General features: G+C 39.3%; 1 protein-coding gene across 6 annotated transcripts in view; it reads left to right on the forward strand.

Annotated features, from left to right (window-relative positions):
- Nucleotides 1–18146, forward strand: part of LOC119651667 (polypeptide N-acetylgalactosaminyltransferase 2) — a 424411-nt gene extending 406265 nt beyond the window's left edge. For all 6 annotated transcript variants that reach the window (XM_038055402.1, XM_038055393.1, XM_038055369.1 and 3 more), the window contains 5 exons: nt 2495–2593; nt 2659–2726; nt 2800–3487; nt 9132–9301; nt 15888–18146. In XM_038055402.1, the coding sequence (XP_037911330.1) occupies nt 2495–2593; nt 2659–2726; nt 2800–3487; nt 9132–9301; nt 15888–16192 (1330 nt within the window). In that variant the 3' untranslated portion in view covers nt 16193–18146. The remainder of the gene's footprint in view (nt 1–2494; nt 2594–2658; nt 2727–2799; nt 3488–9131; nt 9302–15887) is intronic.
- Nucleotides 18147–18494: the final 348 nt, after the last annotated feature.

Raw genomic sequence — 18494 nt, forward strand, 5'->3', positions numbered from 1 at the left:
ACTACAACTTTGAGACTGTTAATAGTTTCTCCTATCTAGGGTCGAAAATCACAACCGCTAACAGGTACGATGATGAAATCCGCTCACGGTTGTTGTCAGCCAACAGTGCCTATTTCAGCTTACAAAGACTGTTCCGCTCGAAACGTCTCACCATAGGGTCAAAGCTCTTACTGTACAAGACAATGATCTTGCCATTCCTTGTGTATTCCTCGGAGACGTTGGTTCTTAGCAGAAACAAATTTCCAGCTCTTGGCCGCGTTCGAAAGAAAAATTCTCCAAAGAATTTTTGGCTCCCTAAGTGACGATGGACGATGAGCGATACTACGACGTCTGATTGGTTGTGTAAAATTCGGCTCAACAGGCTGCGGTGGACGGATCACCTATTCAAATGGATGAGAATGATCCAGCCCGGAAAGTCGATAAGGGCAATATCTATGGTAGAAAAAGAAGACGATTCAGACCCTGCCTAAGATGGAGCGATGGCGTAGGTCAGGACACCAGGCTGCTTTTAAGGATATCGAATTGGTGGACCTCGGCGCAAAACCGGGATGTCTGGAGTTCCTTCTTAAGGCAGGCCTGTTGCGCCGTTCATGATGATGAATATTCGTGTGCCCTATTAAAAAATTGTCATTAAATACAAATTAGAATTGTGCAAATGGAAATGGACTTTTGAAGTTAAGGGGAAAGCTACCAGTTGATAGTTTTGTAAGTTGGTTTTTAAATAAATATAATTAATCATTTTAAATGTTGAATGTTGGATATAAACAAATGTCGGGATGGGAATTCGGAAATTGGAAGGAGTATATTGGGAAAGCTAAGGGCTGTCAAAACGGGAGAAAAAGGGGAAATGTTACAGATTATTAAATGTGCTCTCTGGTTAGATTGACTGACATTACACAAGTTTGGTAATAATCATATTATTACTAATAAAGTCGTAATAGTTTAAAATTGTCACCTTATGTAAATGTATGCAATGTAAAGCTTTGAATGGAGTACCACACTAAAGTGAATAGTCTGACATAATATGTACATGTATCCATATACATTGCAAATGGGAGAAACTTTCACTTAAATATTCTTATATACGTATAAGAAACAGAAACTGGTTTCCGACTTGATTAATATTTGCATTAAAGTCCGAATGGTCTCTTCTAATTTGTGAGGAGAAATGTGGAAATTGTTTTGCTATATTTTTTTTTAAATTCATAATTGCACCATAATGTTCATCCACTCGTAGTCACTAAAAATTTCAATAATTCATGAACAACTCCTTAAATTCCTCATGAATTTTCTAACAACTGAAATTTTCCCCCGCATTATAGAACACTAAACTTACCTATTCTGCATCTACGCTCCCAAATTGACTCTCAAGGGCGGAAGCGCGTACTACATGGAAAAGTATAGATTCTGTTTGACCTCTAAAATGTTCTCCATTTTCAAAATTGTCACATTCGGTATTTTCGGTATCGGCATTTCTTTTAATTCTCGTCCACACATTTCCTGTAATTCCGACTCAAGGAAGTTCCTATTCCACTGTAACCATCGTAAAAAGATGCATTATAAATTCATGTCGCATACATAAAAATTCACATCGGTTGATAATGGAATATTTATGCGTTGATTGATGGATTTTATGCTAAATCTGAGTAAGCCATGCTGAGGACCTACGTCGCCTGCTTTATAGTCTGCATACCTAATCTCTCGGTGAGTTTTATGCCATCATAAGCGTTCAGCATGACCCACAATCGACCGAGAAGTTCTCAGAAGGTAAGATATGAGTCTAATATCACTGAGTGCATATGATAACGGGATAATAAAACAGTGAAGATACTGATATGGCACGAGGAAGAATGCTGGTTGGGTCTTCATTCATCTACAACCACTTAGCAAGGTATCGCATGTAGCATGAAAGGAGACAGTACACGAGACATACCTTCGCTACGTATACGCTCCTACTTGACGCTTTTCAACTCCATGTAAGTTCGCTTCAAAAGATGAAGTTTAAGAACGTGACTGCGGAGGCCTTAAACGTGATTGAAATATTATTTTATAAATGCATGTGAAATTTTGACGATGTCAATTCGTCCGTTGCTTGATTATAAGGAATTGTTGTAGGCTCATCCGCGGAAATAGCTCTGTCATTTGAGCTGTATTATCCTGTGCTGACGATTTGAATAGTAATTTGATTTGCTCCCCATAAAAGCCAAACCCACAAATAAGGATTATTACGTATCACTGGATAAAGTCTGAATTAATATACGAGGAAGTGAGCGATATAAACATGTCTTTTTGGATTGGGGTCAGGTTGTCTGAATTACATTACGTGTTTGTCTAGTTCAAGGGTTTACAATTCTCATTCGCTAATACCCAACTTAATTACAACTAATGAAGATATTTGTAAGAACGACAATCTTTTCATTTCACATCCTGTTAGTACTAAAGTGAATTGGACTTTTATGAAAATCAAAAATTAATAATGTTTCTTACTTTGCAGGTGTCGTACAAAGGGATATAGCGAGGATTTACCGGAAACTAGTGTCATCATTACATTCCACAACGAAGCCAGATCTACCCTGCTCCGAACAATAGTGAGGTGAGAATAGGAAATACTATATTTGCAGGCGATCTGTGTTCTAATGTGAACATATGTACTTTCAGCGTCCTAAACCGAAGCCCCGAACATTTAATCAAGGAAATTGTGTTGGTGGACGATTTTAGTGACAATCGTAAGGATTTTCAAAATTTTGTTTCATGTTCTCTAACACTAATTGGCTTTTTATTCACTTCCACCATCTACAGCTGAAGACGGCTTGGAATTAGCTAAAATCAACAAAGTCCGCGTCATTCGAAATGACAAACGGGAAGGGCTGGTCCGTTCTCGTGTTCGTGGTGCCGAAGCTGCAAAAGCTGAAGTTCTTACATTCCTGGACAGTCACGTTGAATGCAACGAAAGATGGTTAGAACCACTCTTGGATCGCGTAGCCGAAGACCCAACTCGTGTAGTATGTCCTGTAATAGATGTAATCAGCATGGATACATTCCAATATATCGGAGCATCATCCGACTTGCGTGGAGGATTCGATTGGAATTTGGTGTTCAAATGGGAATATTTGAACCCACAGGAACGGCAAGAACGCGCAAAAGACCCAACCAGAGCTATTCGTACGCCAATGATCGCTGGCGGCTTGTTCGTTATAAATAAGAAATATTTCGAGAAATTAGGAAAATACGACATGAAAATGGATGTTTGGGGCGGGGAAAATCTGGAAATATCATTCCGTGTATGGCAATGCGGTGGCAGTTTGGAAATCATTCCATGCAGTAGAGTCGGACATGTGTTCAGAAAAAGACATCCTTATACATTCCCTGGAGGAAGTGGAAATGTTTTCGCTCGAAATACTCGGCGAGCAGCGGAAGTTTGGATGGATGAATATAAACAGTATTATTATGCTGCTGTGCCGTTAGCGAAAAATGTGCCGTTTGGAAAGTAAGTAAACAAATATAGTATATACGTATTTGAAGTGAATTTATTGCCGGAATAAAACGTTGCAGCGCTACTGCTTCATGGGTTAGTCTTTTTGGTACCAAACTTTTTATTGTAACTCTAACGAACTTCATAAAAAGTGAGAAAAGCCGAATGATTGACATATAGTCATTTGTACTTTCTTAGTTTTTGTGTTGCATATTTAAGGTTTTATGTAAAAGAAAACCTTATTAAAACCGGTCCGAAATTTGGAAAGGTTCAAAACCTACCGCTGACTACTACCATATGGTCATGTGGGATTTGTACTCACTAATGCCACCTCCTTCTCCTTCGCTTAACCCGCAGGACTGCCATTTCGGTATTATGCTTCAGCAGGTTGTGGATTACGTTCATTAATTTTACCAAAACCCTCAAAGCTGTTTCAGAAGCTAATATGTGAACCACAATATTCTCGGGTGACAACCATGCCCCGGGACCAATTTACCCCTCAGTTCTGTGTGCAGCGGACCTCGGGCAATTAAAAATAACACTCCGGAATCATGGCACATGTCGGGCAACATGGGGACGCGTCATGTCCGAAGCGATAAAGGTGTGCACGGTACCCTCCGTGTCCACTTCATGCTAATTACCGACGATATGTACAGAACTCGTCGATTGCATATGATGGATCATAGAGTCGTCGACCCTTTTTCACTAAGATGTCGAAGCAAACGCGCAATTGGGATGGCACTGCGAGTTTTCGTCTATTTGCTTCTAGCTTCAATGACGACGCTCAGACTGGAACTGCCTAAAGCATGATAGAACTGACAACTCTGGAAATAAGGAGCATTTGCTCCTGGAGCATGAGCTTTTGCTGCTATATTCTCGAGCTGCAACTTGAATTTCAGCCTTTGGTCAATCGTGACTCCAAGCTATTTAAGCGTTCATTGCGAACGCCAATTCTGACCTTTATTGACTTATGCTTCCTTCACTTGGTGATCAAAACTACCTCGATTTTAGGTTCTGCACTTCTGAGCATCAAGACCAATGTCTTCTAGCTAACATCTAATTTCAAAAATTGCCTCGTTTGTGAGGACCTGGATCTCTTCAATATCTTGTGGATCTGCGAAGTTAATGATTGTCACCCCTTTGGGCAGTTGCTACTTCAAAATTCCGTCATACATTATTATCCACAGAAGAGAACCAATGACCGACCCTTATGAAACCCTGCAGATTGTTCTATACGTCCTAAGTTCACCGTCCAAATGGTAGCACAATACCCTCCTCCTTCTCAGGGTATTGGAAGCGCTTAATTTGACTAAAGCCACAATTATTCTGCTCCATTTTGTAGTATTTAAGGCAGTCCTCACATCGAAGGTGACTACCGCGCCGTTATTGGTCACATTAAAAACTTGGCTGACTGCAAAAACGCGGAAGCAGATTGATTAACGCAAAGGGGTGCAATCTCTGCTGAAAGATAGGAGAAAGGGTGCGCAAAAGAAATTCCACCTTTGCTTTGGTGTGCCGAAAAGAGCTATGCCGTATAGTGTCCGATCTAGGCTTGTTTAGTAAGAAATTTCAGACATCCCAGTTTTCCATCGAGGTCCACCAATTTAATATCTTTAAAAGCTATCTGCCTTGCTTGCCTCCCTCAACCACTTCTTCTTTTCCTACAATAGATATCAGCCATAGATTTTCTGTGCTGGATCATCCTCACCCATATATTTGCATCACGGACCACTTTGCGTCACTGCACTAAAGGGTATTCACTTCAAAAAGAAGGACTAACGGTTTCGTCCAGGGCAGAGGCAACTTATCATACGCTGCCTCACCTCTGCCCTGGGAGCAGCGTGACCGAAAGTGGCAACAGGTGGAAAACACTTCTCCTCCCCTTATAACCGCAAAAACACGGCAATCCAAGTTTAAACCGCCAATAGTTTGAGGTAAAGCTAGATTATTGTTTCGAATATGAGGAAAATGGAGAGTAATCTACTCCCACGTTTTTGGTTCACGGACCCCTCGTTTGGGGCATAGCAGCCAAGCATTCAAAAAAGGGACTTACGGTTTGGCCCAGGACACGTAGGCAGGGTATTCCCTTGTCTTAAAGCGTTTTTGACGGTGAAAAGTATCGAAAGTTTTATCTCTCCTCTTGTACAGCTTTACCCTGGCTATGCTATCATAGACGGCCTTATAATTAATGAAGAAGTGTTGCAACTGATGGTCATATTCCAATAGTTTTTCCATTGTTCACCGCACAGAGAACATTTAACCTGGTTCTGATCTGCCTGGAGTGACGTCTCTTTGGTATGGGCCGATGATGTTCTGGGCGTATAGTGCTATTCTGCCTAGCAATATAAGGGAGAATATCTTATAAATGACACTAAGCAACCTGATGTCTCTATAAATACGGTTCTAAGTAATATCTGTTTTCTACGTATGAGCTCGGTGTAGTTGGTCGCCTCCATAATTAATAGACTCGCTCATAATTACAGCATCCTCTGGCGGCTTTTAATTTTTAATCCGATAAAATGCGCGGACTATTGCTTCTGTACTTGTTGGCGTCAACTGCAGCTTGCGAACATTTTTGTTACTGAGGAACTCTTTAAAATACTGAACCCATCGCTTCAATACGCCTGTAAAGTCGGAAATCAGATTTCTCTCATTATTTTGTTAGGATGGCATACAACTTGCTGGTAAGAGCTGCGCACCTGGTGCTTCTTTTATTTCTCGAGTTCATCAAGTTTTTTTTTCTCCGACGCTTGCTTTTTTTGCACACGAATTCGACTCTCGTGAAGTCGACGCCGGAATTTGTGGTAAATCTCTGCGCGTGCCCGTTCTCTTTAAAATTCCTTCCGTTTCACTGCTAGCTTACAACTATCATCAAAGCAGTCGTTTCGGCTTTTTATGCGACTAAAGCCAGATACATATATTTGTGGTGTTATCAATGATAGCATTTTCCGGGTGGCTATGAAGATATTTTGTGGATGTCTCACCTCTGTTAGCCGCGGTTATTCCGGAATCCAGATTTTTTTAAGGATGACTATTACTTATCACTCTCATCTGATTGTCAAAGGTAATTCACGAGGGTGTTGCTATTCGAGCCCCAAGCATCATGCCATGGCGAGTCTATATAGCCCCCTCCCATACGTTCTGACGTTCGTCAAGGCTGAGTATTGACCGCGTTCAATCAACACATGGTTAATATGGTTGAATATGATCCCGCCTGGGAGTGGCCTTTAAACACTTCGATCCCTCACGTGTTATTTTTACAAAATCAACGCATCTATATTGATGCGTGGGTCCGCACTGGATCTAAAAATAACCAAATGAGCAAGGGAAGGGAACGAGAACTAAACCTGGAAAATAAAAAAAAACTCGACCGCGCGCGTGGACCCGTGAGTCTACTGATCCGAGTGTCGCGATCGAGGAGAAGAAATCCACGACGGATCACAGCCTAAATCGTTGTTTCCTCTGCCTCACATTTTCAATGAAGTGTGGCCCCTAAGGTTCCCTTCCCTCTTTCACATCCTCCGGCCACTATTTTAGAGGATGTCTCTAATGTATACGAGTTTGCGGGGTCAAGGAGATGGAGAAATGAAGGAAATCCTCAAATTGACAAATTATCTCATATCTCTTATTCAAGCGTCAGTTCAAAAAAGGAGAATCCAATATAGCATATAGATAATGAGTAATACGATTTAAAAGAATAAATGAATTTAAATAATATTTAAAAAAGATGACATTTTTAATGTAAAATAACTAAAAATTTAAAAATTATAACTTAAAAGGGAATTAAAAGGGAATGAAAGTCCTGGGAGTTTTAACGTGAGTACCTGTCGTGAAGGCATATTCCCACGGTCCTCTTCGGACACGGATTGGTTTTGGGACCACAATCAGAGCTCCGCCATGCAAACACAGCGGTCCTGATTTATACTGACTGACTTAAAAGGGAATGATAAATAAGAAAATTGAAAGAATTAAGAAAATCGGAAGAATAAAAAATGAAAATCTTACGATTCCACCCAGACCTCTGCGTGTTAAAATGAATGATTATGGATAAAGTGGAAATTAATTGAGGTAAAATTTATCATATCTCGAAATTCTGTTTATGCGCACGCTACTTGCGGGCTGCTCGTTTACCGGACCGAGCAATAAGACTCTGAAATTACTGAAGAAGCACAGAGTCGCTTAAATATTAAACACGCTAATTATAACCGGCCAATGATACAGTTCAGTCAACACTCCTTTGCGAACAGTATTTCTTCGGAATCGTACATCACTTCACAAAAATCGAAAAGAAAATCAAGAAATACACTTGGGGTCGAAACTAGCATAGCGTCTCCTCTACGCTGAACGTAGAACTCTTCCTAAACTATGTATAATTCCACAAGTGCCTACCCTCGATGTTACACAATCTTAAGCGAAACCGACGCCGGAAAGACACTCAACACTGTTAATGACTTTTTTTTTGGTTGCGATTTAAATTTTACACACGATAAAAACAAAGTTTTCGTTTTTTGCCTCTCATGACGCTTGGTCGCTGGCTTTGAACGTTTTCAGGTTACAAAATCCACCAACAATCCGCGAAAACGGCACTAAACTCTTAATCATGGAGAAGTCCTCCGAGCTACAATCTCCTCAAAATGTCAAAATTTCCTTTTACAGTAACTTAGCGGGTTCAATCCGTCCGGACAAGGTTCGACGAATGTCGCCAATACTTCTCCTCTTCGTGCAGTTATCTAAAAGAAATACGTACACGACCGAAATCTCAACCAAAAATGATTTACCCTAACCATCAGCGGTCTCTCGAATAGCCGGTCTCACTAAATGTGGCCTTGAACTTCTCGAGTTCATGATGCGAAAGATCATTTCCCCATGTCATGATCAATTCGCCCGAATGCGTTCAATAATGTGCAATATGCGGAGAAATTTAAGGTAAATAAACACTATGGAATGCATTATTTGATCAAACTAATCCCGAATTGCTCCCGGCACGAAGCAATGGCCACTAAAATCTATATAACCAAATATAAGTTGACTGCAAAGTATATGGCTCCTGTGAAATATAGGACATCCGCACAGGCTTTTGGAATTGTTTTTTTCCACTTTGATGTTCTATGGAGCTACACTTGAGCTTCATTGCTATCATACACAATGCTGTGTGATGGTAGATCTAAAGCATTGGAACAGCACAAAGGCGAATATAAACATTCATGACGAACACAAGGACCCATGACGAACCGCGATTAGAAACTGGGTAACGAATTCGACAATCGACCGGTCAATCATCCCAGCGTCTTTTTTTCTTTCCTGTAATTTACACACACTGCTTCCTACGCATTTCCTATGAAATGGATGAAGTTTGGCAATGGAACGACTCAAAAGAACACGGTTTCATGCCTTTTGCACGGAGTTCTACACTCTAAAGAAGAAACCATGAGAGAAAGAATTGTATATCAAATATCGTCGGGAAGATGTCCCCGCATCTTCCTTTCACTTTATTTATAACTTTTCTTTTGCAATGAGCGTTTGAAAGCTTTCGTTGGTGTTTACTTGCTCTTTAATAAAATCTCATGAATATCCTTCCGGCAATACAAAATATATCTCTTGAAAATAATTAACTACGTAGAGAGAGCTCTTTAAAATATTTCTTTTTTATCTTTCACAGCATTGAAGATAGATTAGCATTAAGAGATAAACTACATTGTAAGCCATTCAAATGGTATTTAGAGAATGTTTATCCTGAACTTCAAGTGCCTGAAACACAAAACGTAGGAACGTTGAGACAAAACCATTTTTGCTTAGACACGCTGGGACACCTTATTGACGGTATCGTAGGTAAGTACGAACAACTCCTATATCTTACTTTATTTCTTTACTTATTTTACTCATGTACTTCCGTGGTGGAAAGTATAGTTGTTAATATAACCCTTTTGAATGTTTCCTTCCTGTTTGTATTTTTTTTATATAAAACATAAATATCTCTTCCTTTAGATAGCTTCTAGCTTGTTTGTCTTACAAAAGAGAGTTTTACAGACTCATATTTCTTGAGATGTTGACTGAATAAAATTTATCTTTGAGAGTAGTAAACTAATGTAGAAGTAGATATACACTTCATGAAATATTTACCAACTGGATTATCCTTAAACTCCACAGTGATTAAAAGCTCGAATGTACCGACATAAAACCAAAACTTGTTTACATAAATTTGTATCTTTAGCAGTATAATATCCTGGAATATTCCAGTAGGAGACTCGGTGACTTCTCGGAGAATACACCAAAATGAAAACTAAGTTCAGATAGGGCTACAAACGAATTTTTTGAGTCACCGTTCCTAAAGTGTCGACTAAACCCTGAAAGCTACGAAGTAATGAGTGGTAGACTACAAACTCCTCCTTGCGCTTTTTTAAGAGTTCGTAAATCTATCGACGGTCATGATATTCATACCTCTTGTTTTATTGGCACGAAATTCTGATCCCCACATTGCTACAAGGATGAAATTTCTTGAACTCAATTTTATTTCTCGACGAATACAATAGTGAGCAGCCGTTACTGGCACGCTTCCGATAAAATGGGTGGAAATACTAATCTTGATGGCTCCTGAAATGATCCCTTATTATATAGGGTTGAGGAAAAAAAAAATCCTATTTTGTCAATAGATAGCGACACTTAAACAAATCTTGTGTTGTACTTATCGCATCGGACCATACTATATGGCGATTTGAAGACGACAATCTGGGCTACAAGTGTGACAGTGTTGTTATCGTACGTTTCAGTCTCAAGTTATAGCGCGTCAAAGATGGAGTCCACCAAGCAAGAAATTCGTCATATTATACGTTTTTACTACCTGACAGATAAAAATGCAACGAAGGCAGCTGAAAAAATTTGTGAAGTTTATGGGCCCGATACTGTAATCATTGGCACAGCACAGCATTGGTTCGGTCGATTTCGTTCTGGTGTAGTGAATGTCGAAGATACACCCCGTACTGGTAGGCCAATCGTCGAAGAAACCGATAAAATCGTCGAAATGATCCAAGTAGACTGGTATGTGAGCATTTGCTCGATTGGCCAGGAACTGGGTAAGGACCATAAAACCGTTTGGAACCATTTGCAGAAGATTGAATTCCAGAAAAGCTAGATGTTTGGGTGCCACACGAGTTGACGCAGAAAATCTCTTGCACTGAATCAACGCCTGTGATGCACTGCTGAAACGGAACGAATTCGACCCATTTTTGAAGCGAATAGTGACTGGGAATGGAAAGTGGATCACGTACGACAATCTCAAGTGAAAAAGATCGTGGTCGAAGCGCGGCGAGCCGGCCCAAACCATGGCCAAGCTCGGATTGATGGCCAGGAAGGTTTTGCTGTGTGTTTCGTGGGATTGGAAGGGAATCATCCACTATGAGCTGCTCAACTATGGCCAGCCCCTCAATACGGTCCTCTGCTGTGAGCAATTCGACCGTTTGAAGCAGGCGATTGACCGTAAGCGGCCAGAATTGGGCAATAGCAATAGTGTTGTGTTCCACCAGCACATCGCTCGGCCTCACACATCTTTGATGATCCGCCAGAAGCTACGGGAGCTCAGGTAGGATGTCCTATTAGACCCACCGTATAGTCAGGACCTGGCAACAAGTGATTACCATCTCTTTCGGTCCATGCAAAATGCTCTTGGTGCTACTAAGTTGCTCTCAAAAGATGCTTGCGAAAGCTGGCTGTCTGATTTTTTGCAAATAAGGAGGGTGGGTTTTATAACGGGGGGATAATGAAGTTGCCATCGAAATGGCAACGACGCATATTTGACTTAAATCGGATAATTCTAAGTGCGTTAAATAAAGCGTCAAATTTCGATCACAAATACGATATTTCTTTTTCCCCTACCCAATATGTGGCGAGATATAAACTCAACAAAAATAAAACCTTTGATTCCCAAAAATTGTGAACTTTTGTCCGTTGATAGTATACTCCTCACAGGGTCGAAAATATTATGAGATGAATCAACCTTGTATTGCAGCAAGTGATTTGAACCTATTTAAATCCATTTTGTTTTTCTACTTTTGGGAAAGGAATCGGTTGCTCATTCAGTCATTTATCCAGATATCAAAACAACAATTGCATGGTATAGGTACAATTGCTGATTTAAATATAACGGAATGTTTCAAAACTGGTTGTCTAAGTTTCTGCTTTTTGTGAAAACATCCGTGGTGTCTTCATATGGGCTACGTGTCCTTGTTGGGCTTCCATGATTTAGTTTACATCCGAATTTTGCAATCGAATTTCGCGGAACAATTTTGTCGACGTGAACATGAAATGAAAGTCGTAAAATTCGTCCGATCCCATGGATACTTTTACAGGCTTGCACGAAAGCTATTCTTCAGTCAGACACCTCCATTCTTTTGACTGACAACCTCGCAAGCAGCTAGATTGATTAGTAATTTTTACCTTTTGGCGCCTTGAGAAACATCCTTTGCTTTTAATTTGTAGAACTAATTCAATGCTTCATCAATTAAACGGATATTAATAAATCAACTTCGATAATAATGATAATAATGACAATCCATATTGGATCAGAGCTTTGAAACGTATTAGAATACTTCATTCAAGACTGTAACGGTGCACTACTGTAGGAACAATATGGTCAGCATAGCGCTAGCCCGAGATTATTACCTTGATTTGACACAAGTACTCATCCAAAGCTGAATCGACTGATATCCGTCATCCAGTCACGATAATAAATCCCGCTGCCACCAGTGAGATTTGAACCGCGAGCTTCCGTTATAATAACCCAGCGCTTTAACCACTTATAGATATATCAGACCCCACGTTGGGCGCCTTTGATGAAAACATAATACAGATATATAAAAGTGAACAGTTACTAACTTCTTTTACAGCTTCAGATTTTAGGAAAAACGAATTGTTATGGCAAGCGACAATTTTTCTCAACGAATCATGCTGTTCAGTCTCTCAAATTTTCTGCATCTTTCCCAGATAGTTTAAAAGAATGTCCCTTCGGTGTCGCTCTTCCAGAATTCTCTGCTTTCAATCTTCCCAGTTCAACGACCGCATCCTCCAATTTCGCAAGACATTCCTCTTATAGGCTTCGATGATTTCCAGCCAGTCGTTTCCCACGCCTTCGAGTAGGAGAATTTAGCTATAGTCCTTTCTCTGCACGGGCATAGTACTGAAACTTTGAATTTTAATGTGGATGGCGCCTTTCGGTTCAGCGTCTAAAAAGTAAAACTTCTGCCACAGATCATCCTCTTTCACTCGACTTAAAATTCGCCTAAAGACTAGCCATTCGAAAACATTGATTGTACACTCGCCTGATCCACCGAGCAGATCTCGTTATCTCACTAATTAGACGATTTTTAGCTGTTTATGTTTTCCATTGTTGTATCTTTGTTATATTCATCATCAACGGCGCAACAACCGGTATCCAGTCTAGGCCTGCCTTAATAAGGAACTCCAGACATCCCGGTTTTCCGCCGAGGTCCGCCAATTCGATATCCCTAAAAGCTGTCTGGCGTCCTGATCTACGCTCCTTTCACTCCATCTTAGGCAGGGTCTGCCTCGTCTTCTTTTTCTACCATAGATATTGCCCCGATAGACTTTCTAGGTGGGATCATCCTCATCCATACGTATTAAATGACCCGCCCACCGTAACCTATTGAGCCGGATTTTATGCACAACCGGACGGTCATGGTATCGCTCATAGATTTCGTCATTGTATAGGCTACGTAATCGTCCATCCTCATGTAGAAGGCCAAAAATTCCTCGGAGGATTCTTCTCTCGAACGCGGGCAGGAAACAACAACATGCATGTTTGTACATGTCTTCATTTCCAAGGAGCTTTGCTTTCTTTTACAGTGTCTCCCCCTAACAGTTTTCACATACTGGTATTAGACCTGTTGCGCCAACATCACCAGCTTACATTTCTTCCACTTTCTGTTTTGTAGAGGCGGAGTTTCTGACAGGCAGAGTTTTCATTTATGACTTAAGCTTCGTCCTATTACGCCTTTTGCTTCTATCATATTTTCTGCATGATTTAGTCAAAAAAAGACACTCACAGACGCCGATTTTCAGTTCTCCACTTCCTCCCCCCCCCCCCCTTCTGGCTGACTTTGTCATCGGCGAACAGTGCAGGTCGTATCTGGTGACATTTGCGCTTCGGTGACAACATGTCTGCTCAAAGTCACGGGTAGATGCTAAGTCTGTGACATCTTACCAGCTGAAGGGTGCAAATTATTAGTTTCCACACTCATGTCCTGGACATTTTCAATGTAATAGTGAACTATTACAGGCTACCTCACATCGTCAAGGTGGTAACGGGCGGTTAGAGGTAAGGGTACTTTTAATGGCGGCCCAATATCCATCATCGGGTGGAGTTTCCTTTTTGTTAAGCACATTCAGAAGACCCCTCTGAAGTTTACGTCTAATTGCAATGTAGTCGGCCAAATTAGATGTTTAGTGCCCAACTATTCTTATGACAGGTCCCAAAACCTTTGTTGTTATGTTCTTCATCATCATCTTCTAACAACCGTTATCCGGTCCAGGCTTGTCTTAGTATGGAACTCAAGGCATCCCAGTTTTGTTCCGAGGTCAACCAATTTGGTGTCCTTAAAAGCTATCTGGTGTTCACTTTATTCTCTACCATATGTATTGCCTTTTTTGACTTTCCGTGTTGGATCAACTTTACCCATACGGATTAAATGGCCCGCCCATCGGAACCTATTAAGCTGGATTTTATCCGCAACCAGGCGGTCTTGGTCATCCTCATGTGGGGGACCAAAAATTTTTGGAAATATTCTTATCTACAACGTCACTAAGAGTTCACAATTTTCGAGAAGCCAAGTCTCCAAGGGATAAATAGCGACTACCTGGATAATTATCTTGTACATTTAGAACTTCTTATAGGTGATATTCAGCAACGTGATACCTTTATAATTGTTGTACTACAACGTCAGCAGCATTCCGTATGCAGCATTCTTCCGCTCCATTGGCACTCTCCATTAATTGTCGAACCAGTCGTTCGGAATTTTTTTTTTTGTGTGGCTGGTTTTGCTTTTGACCTTACCAATGATAACATTCTTCAGTTGGTTGTGAAGATCATTTGCCGGTGCATCATCTCCAATACCTCTGTTAACTGCGGTTATTGCGGCATCGATATCCCGTCTGAAGAGGCCCATGTTTATTTATGAACCGTTTTCCGCAGCTATTTTGTTTCGTTAATGAGGCTTGTGCTGTGTCCGGAAAGCTGAGTGGTTAGAGCATAAGGCTGTCGTATGGAAGGTCGCGATTCAAATCTCACTGGCGACAGTGGAATTTGTATCGTAATTTGACGTCGAATACCAGTCAACTCAGCTGTGAATGAGTACCTGAATCAAATCAGGTTAATAATCTCGGGCGAACACAATGCTGACGACATTACCTCCTACATTGTGCTGTAGTGTACCGTTACGAATGAAGTTCTCTAACACACTTCAAGGCGCTGATCCTATTCGATTATTGCGCCACCGATTATTATTATTAATGAGGCTTGCATTTCGAACATTGCCTCGGAAACAGTGCATAATCGTTCGCTTATATTTTCAAGCCGATAATAGTAGGTGTCTTATTTTAGCTCAATAGGAAACCTGGTCCAAGCACATGGTTTACTGGATGGCCGCTATAGCATATGATGGCCGCTATAGCATAGAGTGGCTCTTCTCAGGAAACCGGTCCCAGTCCAGCACATCTCTTGTAACACTGTTACATGAACCTTATATTGGCATATGATAACGACTAGCTGCTCATTTTCTGTACAGGGAGCGCATTCTGTCATTCCTACCCAACTCTTAGCCTGTAGGAACAGTTGGTATGGGAGATTCGCTTTCATCCTTTTCCGTCTGCAGTTTTTCATTAAGAAAGAACTCCTGGTGATCTTCACGAGGAGGTGGAGATAGGATTTGGTAGAGCTGTTGCTTATGTTCACCAGCAAAAAAAAAAAGGATGTGAAAATTCACATAAACACGACAAAACCGACAGTTGCTTAGTCGCATATAACTTCGGAAGTATTTGTTTGAAAGGCGTTGTCAAAAACTGGGGAGTTTGAAGCACATTATTCCTTAGGCTTGCTTAGTAAAATAATTTCCTAGGTTGTATATTTTTTCAATCTGTTTTTTGCATGTTTTTATTTTTCATTTCCACCAATATTATTCTGCTGATCTGCAGTTTGTTGACTAATAACTCCAAGGACTCTGGTACAGGATGTGAAGCTGTATTATATATTTTAGTACTGCTCATTGGGCTATCAAATTGAGATTCCACCCGCATCAAAATCGATTTATACAGTATTTTAAAAAATCACTTTTCACCACATTTTCTCTCCTTTCAGCTGTCATCGCTTAGATCTTACTTACTAATTTCTAACTTTACTTCTGCCTTACAGGACTCTACACTTGCCACAACACAGGCGGTAATCAAGACTGGACAATAACAAAACGCGGTCAAATCAAACATCACGACATGTGTCTGACTCTAGTCAATTTCATACGTAGCTCGCATGTTGTGCTGAAATTCTGCGATGATTCGGAAAATCAAATGTGGAAATTGCGAGAAGGAGGCTTCATACAACATGCCAAAATGAATATATGCCTGGACTCGCTCTACGTCCATGAGCGTGGCATCACAGCCGAACGCTGTAACACCGAATTAGAGACACAAAGATGGCAATTTGTCAATAAATTTTCATGAGGTCAACATTGAAAATTAGATGACACCAGTGCGTAGATTTTTCCTACTTATACTATGTGTAATGTGTATCTTTAAGATGAGAAATTCAGTCAATCATTTGTTGTATTTTACTCCTTTTCGTTTTCTTAGTCGAATTACTTATGTACGAGTATGTATACCATCGCAAGGGAAACGTTACTCTGATATTATTCCATTATTATTAAGAGTACTCGTATAAAAATGGAAATGTGATTTGCTTGAATTGTATATTTATTTTCTATGCAATGTTTTATTTGTGGCCCGTCCTTTTCTTGTGTATATTTGTATGTGTAGATGTGTCAAAAGATGAATATCATATTTTTTATGTTGTAACACAAAATGGATAAAGAAATAGACAGGCAGACAGTTAGCAAGCGACGGATAACATTTCTTGTTTGGTATTTATTATCTCTGGGGCTTGGAATTACGAATTTCCTTAAATTAATTGATGAATGCTTCCTTTTTACACAAATTATTATCTGCGTTGTATCTTAGGAAGAAGTGAATTATGCCATTCTTGAAGGTAGGGTGTAATGAAGTCATACAGGAGGCCAGTCAGTGGAGTAAATGGAATTTTTAGCGACCTTAAATAACGCTGATGTTCGGTAGCGCAGAAATATGTAACGTGTCTATCATTGCACCTTTCCCAAAAGATACAGCGTTTTTCTAGGATATAAAGTTACAATGCAAAATACTACCGTAAAATTTAAATATGCTACTAATTGCATCACTAACTGGTCTAAGATTCGTGTTAAGCAAAACGTTTATTTTTTTACCAAATTGTTGCCAGTACAATTTTGTTCCTTTTTAAGTAAGCGATTATTTGGGAGAAGGTTTTATTTCAATAAAGTTCCACCTCTTTACTTTGATATTTTTTTGTAAATTTTCTTACTTTTGCCCCTTTAGATTAGTAACAATTATACGGCCATGAATTTTATCTCTTCCTATACAGTTTTTCGCTAGCTACTTGCCTCTCTCAAAGTAATTTTCAGTATCTAAATTTTTCCTAAACCCTAATACATTCCAAAAAGTATTCTATATTTGCTTTCGTAATTTTAAATTTCTTTCAGAAATCTCGTCACTATCTACTTAACTTTTAGTTTAAAAGATTTAAAGATTCCAGTTTATCGCTTTGTTTTCTATGACTAACAAACAATTAAGAATGTTAATTAAAAAACATGAATGAATAAATGCAAACTATAATTAGGAAATACAATTTGTAAATATATATGACATATAAATAATATTAGGGATGATGAAATATATATGCAAAAAAAGAATATAAAAACAGGAGTCAAAAGTTATGAAAATATACAAAAGTTAACTTTTTAAATTGAATGTAAATTATCAAAAAAAAAAGGAAAAAAAAAACATAAAAGAAAAAACAATTTGTAAACTGACCATCAATATGGATAAGTTCTTTAAAATAGACATTCGGAGAAAACACTATTGAAACTAATGCGAAAATGAATGTATGTAAATGTTTCCAGTCTAAAGTAGTAAAAAATTCACAAAAAAAATTGGCAAAAAATAAATATTGTCGAAATTCAATTGAAAATATTAACAATAATATAAACATTGTCTATTAACAGAAAACAAATATATACATATATTTACTTAAGATGAAAAAAGCTGTTGAAATTATATATTATATTGCTATTATGAGAATATTGTTCATAGCAAATGAAACAGAGAAATGAAAACTGAATATATATAACTGTTCACTTGGTATAAATGAACACAAGTCGTATTACTTAAGTGCGGTGCTTTTAAGTTACTCTGCAAAGTCACTTTTCTTTCCAATCTCTTTAGTGTATCTTTTAAAGGACTTTCGAATTACTCTTGCTGTACAAACTATTAGTTTCCGTTTTCGATTTTTCCATAATTTTTGTATTTTAAATATTGCAAATATAGTTATATACATTTTTTGATAATATTCAGATTGTTTTCTTTGCCATTTGTATGTTGGGAAGCGGCAAGCTGAAAGGAATCTAGTCACTATAGTCGGCCCGTCGACTAACTGATATTATCGTTAGCTACTGCGGAAATCATTTTGCACCGATATCAAAGAAAGCAAACCGTGTTATATACATATGTAGATCGAATAGAAAGCTAATTGCTCAGGGACACTGCAAGGTCGATCAGTTTCTGCAATACAGAGTCTCGAATTTGATTTACGATTCCAGAACTTTCGTCGGCCTGGTTTGGCAATGGGTTAGGAAAAGGTTGCATGATTAGGCAAATTGAATACACGGACCACCTTCATTTGCAAGTGAGGCCCTGA

Source organism: Hermetia illucens, chromosome 1, assembly GCF_905115235.1.
Source record: "Hermetia illucens chromosome 1, iHerIll2.2.curated.20191125, whole genome shotgun sequence".
Classification (NCBI taxonomy): Eukaryota; Metazoa; Arthropoda; class Insecta; order Diptera; family Stratiomyidae; genus Hermetia; species Hermetia illucens.